The 12041-nt window shown below is 48.2% G+C and overlaps 1 protein-coding gene across 1 annotated transcript in view; it reads right to left on the reverse strand.

Annotated features, from left to right (window-relative positions):
• Nucleotides 1-2462: 2462 nt before the first annotated feature.
• The window catches only part of DRC1 (dynein regulatory complex subunit 1), a 37013-nt gene continuing 27434 nt past the window's right edge, over nt 2463-12041 (reverse strand). The window contains exons 11-17 of the mRNA XM_033125643.1: nt 9952-10064; nt 8639-8728; nt 7996-8085; nt 5479-5663; nt 4255-4398; nt 3838-3940; nt 2463-2685 (exon numbers count right to left, since the gene is read on the reverse strand). Coding sequence (XP_032981534.1) covers nt 2617-2685; nt 3838-3940; nt 4255-4398; nt 5479-5663; nt 7996-8085; nt 8639-8728; nt 9952-10064 — 794 coding nt within the window. The 3' untranslated portion in view covers nt 2463-2616. The remainder of the gene's footprint in view (nt 2686-3837; nt 3941-4254; nt 4399-5478; nt 5664-7995; nt 8086-8638; nt 8729-9951; nt 10065-12041) is intronic.

The raw sequence follows: 12041 nt of genomic DNA on the forward strand, positions 1-12041 counted from the left end.
TGGAGAAGGCACATATTGTGAGGCTGACGCACAGTCCCTTTAACTCCCCAGTATGGCCAGTCAAGAAGCCAGATGGGACCTGGCAAATGACTGGGGACTATAGGGTGTTAAATAAGGTGACGCCACCTTTGCACGCTGCAGTGCCTTCAATACACGATTTGATGGATCGTCTGTCCGCCTGGGAACGTATCACTACGTAGTGGACTTGGCAAATGCTTTTTTCTCCATTGACATTGCACCCGAGTGTCAGGAGCAGTTTGCTTTTACTTGGGATGGGCGGCAGTGGACTTTTCAAGTCCTTCCACAAGGATACTTGCACAGCCCCACTATCTGCCATGGGCTCGTGGCCCAGGATTTGGCACAGTGGGATCGCCCATCCTCTGTGGCCTTGTTTCATTGTGTCGATGATATTTTATTAACATCTGATTCTCTTTCAGATTTAGAGCAAGCAGTTCCCTCTCTTCTCCACCACCTGAAGTCACGTGGCTGGGCGGTGAATGAGGAAAAGGTCCAAGGCCCTGGCTTATCCGTCAAGTTTTTGGGTGTTGTGTGGTCGGGTAAGACAAAGGTCATACTTGAGGCGATTATTGACAAAACACAAGCCTTTCCCCAGCCGACCAAGGTCTCCCAACTGCAGACGTATTTGGGTGTGCTGGGGTATTGGTGGGCATTTGTACCCCATTTGGCACAAATGGCAAGGCCCTTGTATAACATGATAAAAAAGGGGGCCTCGTGGGATTGGACAGAGGCTACGGAGCAAGCCTTTGTTGCCACAAAACGGGCAGTGCAATAGGCACAGGCTCTGCAAGTAGTAGACCCTGGTTGCCCATTTGAACTTGATGTTCACATAACCCAAGAGGAGTACAGTTGGGGCCTTTGGCAATGGCAGGCGCATCTCCGGTTGCCAGTGGGATTTTGGTCCCAATTGTGGAAAGGAGCGGAAGTCCGCTACTCTCCAATAGAGAAACAGCTGGTTGCTGTGTAGGCAGCCATAGTGGCCACAGAAACCATCACAGGAACGGCACGGGTGTTGGTTTGAACAACCTATCCTGTCCAGGGGTGGGTCCGTATATGGGCCCAGGGACCCAGAATGGGGGTGGCACAGACCACCACCCTCGCCAAGTGGGGTGCCTACTTGGAGCAACGTAGCACCCTTAGTTCAAGCCCTTTGAGCACAGAGCTACAACAGGTCCTGGGGTCTGTGGAGCTTGTAGCCCAGGCTGAGCCAAGTGCTCTGCCTAGAGGGGAGGACTTGGAGCCCTCGCCCTACAGAGAAGGACAGCTCCCAGTACCTGAGGATGCCTGGTTTACTGATGGTTCTAGCCGCGGAGCTGCAGCCGTTTGGACGGCTATTAGTGTGCAGCCCCAAACAGACACCAGTCTATGGCAGAAATGGAAACATTTTGCTACCAGCACCCACATGCTTGAAAGCAGGGGAATGGCAGCAATGGACTTGGCCCTGGCAGATCAAAAGCCCCCACTGTTGGTGGTTGGGCCTGATAGCCCCATGGGGGGCTGGTTTGACTCTTGATTTGCAAGTGACGCCAGGGGTAGTGGCCAAGTGGCCACCACAAGTGACTGTAGTATATGGAGGTCCCAATGCCAGGATGATTTTGCGGAGAACCTATGTGCTCTCGCTACAGCCTATTATGGGGTCCCCTGTTCTGTTACATGTTGAAACTATGCAAGGGACCCCAAGCACTGCCATAAAGGTCTGGTATCACAAACTGGGAAAGGTGCCAGTGGCAGCGACCCTCCTTTCCCAGGACAAAAAGCTGGCATGTATCCTCCCAGATGGAAGGGATTTGCCATTGTTGGTTCCTAAGACTACTATTTCTTTCCGCCTGTAGGTGCCTATAGGCTAATACGGCACAGGGACCCTCGCGGAAGATGCTTGTCATGTAGATTGTGAGGTGAGACCCTGTAGGGGTGGAGTGTGGGGACAGGGTCCCAAAGAGCAGTTTCCAGGCTCTTGGCCTCATGTGGAAAGGTGCTGGCTCGGTAGTAGATGGCCATCAGCTGTTACCGGTTAGCCATTAGTCACCAATATAACTGCCGTGGCTAAGCTAGCAAGCGTGGATTGTGGATTGCAGAGAGGCGGATTGCAGTTAGCAAGTGAGGTTGGTTGGCAGAGAAGCGGACGGTGCATTGCGGATTGTGTTGCTCCTGCTTCCTGTGTCTCCAACCCAGCCGCTAGTGAGACTACAGTGGTGTGACTCCCCTAACTATGGCTCCGTAGGCATTTCTTTTTGGCCTCACTATGTCCTGCGTTCTTATGTGGGGAGCGGGACCAGAGACCCCGCATGAGTTCCCGCATGACACATGCCTATTCTCACATCACAATCTGAGCCTGGGACAAAGTCCTCTCGTGACACAGAGGTAGGAGCAGGAGCCCACGTCTCACGAGACCTGACCTCTTTAAAAAGATCCAGTCACAACTTTTTAAAGACTTTAATCATGACTGCAGGATACAGGTAACTCCTCTTGTCCCCCTATTTGGACAGGCCCTACAATGGCAGCTCTGGAAAATGCAGAGTGGGGCCTGCAGCTCCCAGGTTATACATGCCGGCTCTGGCACCAATGCCAACACGTGTCCGCCCTAACACAGCAGCCATTTCAGGTCTGTTTCGATTTTATGGGGATCCGCAACACCTCAGTCGGAGGAACTTGCAGTTCAGAGTTTATCTGGAAAAGAGGGAGTAAAGGTCCTTACATTTCCTCAGTGCCCTCCTCCTTCATGACCTCTGGGGGTCAGGTGCCCATGATAGCTCTCTCATAGGCCTCTGAATCTCTGTACATTTCTTCCCCAAATGCTTCCAGATGTCTGGGAAAGCCTGCATCTTCCTTCAGAAGTGCAGGGCTATTTTTTGGCTGCTGCTGCAGCAAGCTAGCCTCTGGGAACGTTCTTAACCTTCCATTCTGATCCGTCCCTTCGCCTCCTCACCTGCCATCCCATCCCCAGCCTAGCCTGCCCTTCCCTCCTCTTCCCCATCGTCTCATATACAGTAGCATCGATGGAAGCTTGAACCACATGGTCCCCTGTCTGAGTCCTGTCACAGGCTAAGAGGCCATCATGATGCCCAGGCTTACCACACGCCCTGTTCAGGTGTGGCCTTGGGCCTGAGACCACACAGGGCTACACGGCCCCAGTGCCTGGGCTTGTAGCTGGCCTCAGTCACCTCTCACGCATACAGCTGATGACAGAGGAACTATGCCCCTCTGTCATATGTCATGACCCTCGGGGTCCATGACCTTAGCACCATGTGAAGGACTCCCCACCAGTAAATCAGAGCCAGCAATTGTGTTACAAACCAACAGGAGCAGAGATGGTGAGACTTCTCCTCTTGCCAGGCCCGGGAGAAGTTGCCCCAACTATCGCTGGAGCGGGCACAAGTGGGGGCCAGGAGATATCTGCCCCCATTGGAGCCTCTTCTCCCAGGTCACACCCCAGGCCAGACAACCTGGGCGGACATAACAGGAAGAGCCCACGCTCTGGGCAAGTCACAAAGTCTCTGAGTTTTGATTCTCTTGTTTGTGAAAGGAGGAGAATCATTTCTGCCCTCTCTCCCTCACAGAGTGGTTGTTAGGACCACAGAAGAAAAGTCATCAGGAAGGGGTCAGCAAGCTGTGAGGCAGCACTGGCTCTGGCACTGCTTCTCAGAGAGGTGCAATGAGCAGTGGGTGCCCCAAACCGTGGGCATCACAGGGACACTATTACAAGCCACAGGCTCACCTGCCTGTGCTAGGGGAGAGCACCCCTCGTTTCCTAATATCAAATCCAGTCCCCCCACCTCCCGGCCTCCTGCCCACCCTCCTTGGAGGGTCCCCGTCACCCACCTTGGAAGTTAGATACTGCTTCAACAGCAGCTGGAGCTCTGTGTTCTGCTGCTCCAGAGAATTGTTTTCTATCAGCAGCTTGGCCCTCTGGGTCAGGATGAGGCTTTGGGCAGAAAAACTGGTGAGAGGCCCATGGCTGCCTCTATCCTCTACCAAGCAGGGGCCGGGGTCTCTACATTTCTGTTCTGGTGGAAGAGGACCCCAGAAGCCACACCCACCAGAGCAGCCCTTCTGCCCTGACGGAGCCAGGCCAGCCACCCAGCACTGTACGCCCCCAACAGGAGCTGCCAAAGGCAGCTTCTCTCTCCATGAGTTCATAGGACAGGGAGGCGACAATTGTGGTCACTCCAAGCAGGGATCCTTCCCCACCTACCTGCCCGGTTCCCTCTCTTCCTGGGCCATAACACACACACTCACTGGTATTTCTCCAAGGCTGTGTACAGAGAATCCCAGAGGTTCAGCGTGGAGGGAGGGATCACCGTGGCCAGGGCCTGCCAGTACTCGGAGTCCTGGGAGTTATCACGCACCTCCTTCCGCAATTTCACTGGTGGCCGAGAGTCCCTGAAGGACAACGACACTGGTGCCAACATGTCCACCTGGCACCACCCAGGCCCCCAGCAGTGCCTGCCCCTCACAGACTTACTGCTCTCCCCTCCGTCCCCTTCCCGCTCAGCTAGACACACTTGTCAGATGATGGGAGATTCTTGGGAAGGACACATCCTTGTCATCAATGTTCCTGATTCTTGGTGCCACGATTAACTTTGTGAGCACCGCTGCACCGTTCTTCTCTCAGTCAGTTTATCTCACTGGCTTTAAAGCTCATTATTATACCCGCTTCTCTCACTAATACATCCAAAACAGCTCTCAAAATGTGTCAGCATCTCCATCCCCTCCAGGATAGCCTTGACTCAGGATGTGACCTTCCTCCCACCGGGACAAACCTTCCCGTTGCTCGCCTTGTATCCAGCATCACTCCCTCCCTGATGCCCAAGTGATCTTTTCAAAATGGAAGTCTAATCACGGCTCCCCCACTGCTTTAGATCCTTTTGTGGTTCCGGCCACTAAATGGTGAAGACCAAGATCTTGGAAAGACACGTTAGGCTTTCCAAGATCTGGCCTGGCTCCCCTACCCGCTGGTCCCACTTCTCAGACCCTGGACACGCTAGCCATACCTGTCTGTCAAGATTTTTGAATATAACCACACCGTTCCCCAGGCGGTGACATCCTGAAATGCCCTCTCCCCCCACTTTATCCACCGAGGAAAACTCAGTTCCAGTGCCATCTCCTCCGAAAGCCCTCTCTGACATACCAAATGGAGTTGACCACTTCCTCCTCTGAGCAACATGACACCTTGTAGTCCATTGTTCTGATCACAAGGTGTTATTCCCACAGGGCCTCTACTTGGCAGACCCCAATAATGGTCAACAAGTGAATCATGAATGAAAAAAAGCCACTTCCACACCCACTTCTTTCATTATAATGTCCACCGAGTCCTCTAGGCCTCCTTTTGAATATCCCTTTACTCACTCCCCAAAGTTACTGCCCAGGAACTTCTTGTCCACTCAGGGGCATCTGGCTTGGTCCCCGCATCCCACCCAGCTTTCCCAGTTCTCAGGCAAGCCCTCCAGCACCACCACCCACCTGGGCTTCTTCAGACCCATGACAAAGGCCCCCAGAATCTTGAGGACAGCATTGGGGTGGATGAGCCTGGGAGAAGCAGGGGCCTCCTTCTCTTCCGGCTCCCTTTCCACAAGGCTTTCTTCCTTCTCTCCTCCGAGGTCTAGCTGCTTTGCTGGCTCCAATGCTGGTGTCAGGCTCTTTTGCTCCTGTAGGAGTGAAATTCCAGGGACTGATCTAGAGAAAGGTGCAAGGGGTAACCAACTATGGGTGGAGGGTACACAGGCACGAGTGTATGGAGATAGACAGAAAGAAAACATCTTGAGAAAAATTCATAGGAAGTCACAGACGTCACATAAAAGACGCAGAGGGAGACATTTATACAAGAAAAGAAACAGTGAGGAGAAAGAGTGGAAAAGAAGGGGGATGGAACCAGGGAGAGGCACACGGGTGCTTCAAAACAATGATAATGCTCTATTTCTAAATGTAGGTGCAGAGGTGCTCGTTTTATTGATATTCATAAAGCTTCCGTGATTTACATATCCTTTTGAATCATAATACCAAACAAATTTCATTTTAATTTTTAAACTTAAAAAAGTCTCCCTCCTGAGACGGGAGGGAAAGCTCCTTCTGTTGAGTGAGTCAGACAGGTCAGCTACTGGAGCCTGATGAGTTTCACAAAAACATCCACCCTAGGGTACCACCAACGGGCATCAAGGAGCCCTGAGAGGCAAGCCACAAAGATCCGCATACCAGCAACAAGGGACTTTCCTCACCCCTGGGCATGCACAATAAGGCCCAAGAGTGTCTCTAAGGTGCCCTTTCCCTAATTTAAATACTAGAAATCAGACCCAAGGGTGGAAATTTATCATGCTAATGAGATATGCCACACATGAAGAAGCATGTATCACACTGCACAGGCACCAAGAAACCTCCACCTGTACAGGCCTAGACATAGCTGTTAAGTCGCCTAGCTCCCTTTAAGACTGTGCCCCAACTTCTCTTGAGGAGCCATCCGAACCTTTCCTTTCTCAGTGTTGGTCCCTTTGTGCACAAGCTTAATAAACCTTTGCCTCTTGCCTGAACTGTCTCATGGTGGTCTCTCTTGATTTCCATCCTGGGAGACCACAAGAACCCAGAGTCTCATAACTCTCTTACTCCTATCTCCCAGTTCATTCAGTTTACTTCTCACAGGCAAATCAAAGTTGTCAGTTTCTTACCTATCCTTCCCAAAGATATATGCAAGCACACATACTTTTCCTCCCCATTTTTACATAAATGGAACAGTGCTCCATACATAGTTTTCCTGCACTTTGCTTTTTTTCACATACCAATAAACCTTAGAGATCTTTTCAAATAAATATGCAAAGAATTTCGTTGTTCTTTTTTACAGTCGCATAGCACACCAGTGTGTGGATGTACCGTACCATATATTATTTCATCGAGTCCTTAACGATGGAAATTTAGGTTGTTATCAATCTTCTACCATTTCAAACAATGAGCTACAATAAATATATCACTTCAAATGTATCGAGATCTATCTATAAATTCCTAAAAGAGGAATCGCAGGGTAAAGGTTGTACTGTTTTCTAACTGATACATTGCCCTCCACGGAGGCTGCCACAATTTGCGCCCCCACCAGCACCTCGTGGCTGCACCTGTTTCCCACACCTCAGCCATCACTACGTGTTCTCAGACTTGCAGATTTTTGCCAACCTCACAGGCGAAAATGGAATTTGAGCAGTTTTAATTTGCATTTCTGTTATACAAGAAAACCTCATTATCTTTTCCTATGTTTAAAAGTTAAGTGTATTGCCTCTTCCAGGAGGTGTTTGTTCCATTGAGTTGTTGGTCTTTTTCTTATTGGCTTATGGGAGATCTTTATACGTTAAGAACATTAGCCCTTAACTGTCATATGAGGTTTTAAAATTTTTCCCCAACTGTCATCTGTATCTTAACTTTGCTTATAGTGATTTTTTGCCCTACGGAATTTTTTTAAATGTAGTCAAATATATCCTTCCCCACCCCCCTTTATGGCTTCTGGGTTTTGTCCACATAACCAGCTCTTGTTTGGAAGCATATCAGGATACTCACCCTGGGGCTAGCAACACTAAAGACATCTATTAAATTCAAGTTTTTAATTTTTAAATTAAAATCTTATATTTTTAACATGATGATGTCTTCAGAATAGTCTATTACAATCAAGATAGGTATTACAAATGGGCCCTGCTTTGTAGGAAAGTGTGATGGATCAAATATTCAGAACTTGGTGGGTCTAGATCTCACAGTGGCTGAGGCCTGGCTTTGAGGGAAAGCCCAGGAAAAGATCCTTTGGACCTCAGTATGAGAACAGTCTCTCATCCCCATCCATCCATTCTTCCCTTTGCAAATAGAAAAAGTAATAATACTAAAGGAAATGCTAACTTAGCTATCCCTGCCATAAAACCCTCACTGTTTCTCCAAAAATATTATTCAGAGGCAGCAATGCTCCCGAGGGTTTCCAGGATTTAAAATACTCTCTTTTCGGTCGCACCACCTCACCTGGCTCGAGGGTGAATGATGATGAGCTCGGTATTTGAGGAAGAAATTCACCAGTTTATACAAGTCATCCTCACTTTCAATTCCAAGGGCCTGGGGGAAAAACAGAATGACTACTGTGACACCACATCAAGGAGAGTCCACTGGCTCCAGAAGTTAACAGAGCCTCAGCTCCTGAGAACAAGAGACTTGTCTTGCTCCCCTCAACATGCCCGGCACCTGCCCCGACCCCAAAGTAGAGGCCATTCAACACTGGGAAAGTGGAGTAAATTGAGGACACACGTATCAGAACAGAGAAACAACGCTCAGAGACAGGAAGTGCTTATACACAGCTGGTGGTTACGAGAAGGCTAAAGGGGGCTGAACACACGTGAGTTTAGTGGTGCAGGGGAGAACCTAGAATTGAGAGCTGGGCCATGAGAGAGAGAGAAGCTAGCAGAGGATGGGTCAGGATGGCAGACATCTAAACGGCTCTGAGGACAATTTGTTGCATGGAGGGTAAGTAAAGGAAAGGATGCGATGTGAGCCAAGGAACGCCCAGGGAGACCCACATCTACTCGCAGGGCTGAGGCAATGTTGGAAAAACATAGGGGCCTGTCTTCAAATGAGGTCCCCACCCCATGTCCACTCAGCCCATGGGACTCACTGAGAAGATGGCGTCCAACCTCAGCAAATAGCATTCGTTCTTCTCCAGTGGAAGGAGAAGGCTCAGCAGCTTGCTCTCTATGAGGAAACCCTGAGGAGAAGGGACACAACGTCTCTAGTCAGAGACAGCTTTCAGGACTGAGTCCCAGGGTCCGCAGCCTCGCTCTGCATAACGAGCCAGGGACGACTCCACGGAACGGAACCCCAGGGCTGAGGCTGGGCCGGGGTGCCCCAGAGGAAAGCCTTCCTGGGATGCCTAAGGGCCCTTCCCAGGAACAAAGTCAGTCTTCATCATGGATTCCGTGCCCCCACCTCCGAAGGGTACTGAATCGCCTCACCCAATGCCCGTGTGCAAAACACCTGAGTTCCCCACGGCAGTCCAGACCTGATCCAGTCACGGAGTCACTTCACCCAGTGTCACTTCACTCATATGCTAGTCCCCAAATATCTACAGAACATAGCAGCAGGCATTGAAAGTTTATAAGAAGGCAGTGAAAGGGTGGCCACCGGCAGCCCGCAAATTGAGAGGAAGAACCTGTCAGCTGCCTCCTTCAGCAGGAGCTGCCCCTCCGTTGCAGGAGCCAACCTTTGTGCCAAAGAAAACTGTCCCAAGGGGGAGGTTGCTGACCCTTGCTCCACTTCTTTCACCACCTCAGAAATGTAAAATCTAAACACCAATAATGTTTGGTAACAATCAACTCCCAGCTGAACCAGCCCCAATGCAGCCTTTCCATGAAGTCCAGTGGTTTTTGCTTATACACAAGACAGATATCCGAAGCCTAACACGCCCAGAGTAATCGTACACTAAGGTCCCAGAAAAAGGCCACGTCACTTGTGGCCACACTACTTGGCAGGTGGGATCATGGACGTGACACTGGTGCCCCTTCTCTTGCAGAATGAGCTTTTTTTTTTTCAATTAGCAGGAGCCCATTGGCCGGCCTGGACTGCACCTTGCTCACCCACTAAAGGAGCTGCCCAGCACTGAGGCATGGCGTCTCTGTGAACGCCCCCCCCCAAGTCGGAAGTGGTCCACTCCTGCCTCCCGGCCACATCTGGCCTGGCCAGAGTCGTCAGAAGCAGCACACAAGAAGCAACAGTGAGTAGTCGACTTACTGGGGTGATCACTTCATTAGTCATATAAATGTCTAATCACTATCATATAAATGTCTAATCACTATGTTGTACACATGAAACTAATAGTATATGTCAACTATAATTGAAAACCAAAAAACATTATTTAAAAAAAAAAAAAGAAGCAACAGCAGGAAGTCGGCAAAGCCACCTGCCGGGAGTCCATCTGCCACCGCCCCTCACCGACTCGTCACACAGGAGCATAAGGATCTTTCTGGTAGTTTCTGCTGAAATTTGCTTTGGCAGGTCCAGGTAAGACGCTGGATCCGAGGCGGTCTCTTCTGCCCCCTCCTCTTCTGTAGATGGAGCGTAGAGAGGAGAGAGAGAGAGAAAGAAAATATCATTCCTTGGCCTTGATGACTTTGAGAAATAGACAGATGGCTTTCCTTGAGAAAATTCACCTCTTAAAAAAGCCTCTCTAAGGTATGAGTTGAAGAAAGTCTATTATGTGGGAAAAACAGAGAGGTTGGGGTCGGAATAAGAGGCTATCTGGAGAATTCCACCCTTCTTGAACAGCCTATAATGCCGTACTTTTCCAAACTTTATCTACTTGGAAATACCACACTCAAAATCCAGCCATGACCAGGAAGGGGGAGCTCCAGAGAGTGCGAACCCATTTATTTGTATTTTCGAGCTAAATCTAGCACATCTGATACATGGTTTCTAAACCTGCAGCAGATTAGAAGCAACCAACTAAAAGTCTGCCTCACAAAAAGATATCACTGGCAAGAATTGGTAGCTGATAGCAAGAGCCAAAAATTTTCTTATTTAAAATTTAAAATGTTGAAAGTGTTTTATACCATATATTGTTCATCCAAAAAGAACAGGAATAAAAATCATTGACCTACCCAGGCTTTCCTAGCTGTTCAAAAAGTTAAATGAGATATATGAAAAGATTTTTAAAAGTACAAGATTTCAAATTGCTGGTGAGAATGCAAAAATGGTACCATCCCTAAGGAGCAATATCCAGCGAAATTACAGAGGCATTTACCCTTTGATGCAGCACTCTTACTTCTAGGGATCTAGTCCCACAATTCATCAGCAAAAACATGAAAACATAAATGCACAAAGCTATTTATTGCAGCAGTGTTTGCAATAGTAAAATCAAACAAAAAACTGGAAATGTCCCACATGACCATCAACAGAGGGCTGTTTGAATAAATTATGGCACAGCCCCACACCAGAGTACCACATGAAAAAAGGAATAAAGAATATTTCTTACTACTACAGACTGGTCTCCAGGATATACTGTAAGTGAAAAAAGCAAAGTGGAGAAAAACATATGTTCTCATTTACCTAAAAAATGGCTTATATAAATATGTACACATATTTGTTCATAATTTTTAAAAAAGCAACAAAAAGATAAACCATAAAGTTTTCAACAGTTACCTAAAGGAGAGGGATGGAATAGGGTGGAGAGGATAAAAGCCACACTTCTTTTTGAGTATACCTTGTTGTGTACCTTTGACTTTGAGAACATGTAAATATTTTACATAATTATAAAATAAAATTGTAATAAGCAATCCCAAATATCAAAAGTAAAGCAAAACAAAAAGACCTAAATGTGTATTCAGTCGGTGACATAACCACATAGAAACTGGTCCAAGTGACTAGAAGACAGCAATCTCTCTGTACATCCCTAGTAGAATGAATATACCCTAAGCGCAGAAAGAACTGCGCAGAAGCTAGTTCCTTCTAGTTTAAACCACGTGTTCATTTTCAGTAGCCATCTGTTAGTGGCTGGTATTTTACCCTGAGATGGTTCTAGGGTATAGTCGGCAAAGCCGTGGGGAATTATTTTGGAGTCACTGAGCACCAAGATTTTCAAGTTAGGAGAAAGGAGACAGAGTATGATAAAGTTAAGTAAATGTCCTGGCACCATGATGATTAGGAAGTATTAGGATGAACACATGACTTATTTTATCTATAAAACATAATCCTACACCCTGGGCTCGTCCACGGAGGATGCCTAAAACAATGAGCAATCCAAACAATCCAAAACTCCAGCACGCAGGCTCTGGTTTCAAAATACCATTCCCTGTTGAAAAGGACCAGGTCTCCTTGGAGAAACAAATGCTTCCAGACTTGAAGCAGAAAAAGTGCAATGACCTGGAACATCTGGTCATTCTGGAAAGCCAGGAAGATGTCAACAACTACTGGGTTTGTGTCTACAGGACCCAGAACCAACACGAAGAGACTCCCACTGGCCAAAGATGGGACAATGTGAGCATCAGTAAGGATAATAATTACAGTAAACCAGAACATATCAAATT

Source organism: Rhinolophus ferrumequinum, chromosome 13 (assembly GCF_004115265.2).
Source record: "Rhinolophus ferrumequinum isolate MPI-CBG mRhiFer1 chromosome 13, mRhiFer1_v1.p, whole genome shotgun sequence".
NCBI classification, from domain to species: Eukaryota; Metazoa; Chordata; class Mammalia; order Chiroptera; family Rhinolophidae; genus Rhinolophus; species Rhinolophus ferrumequinum.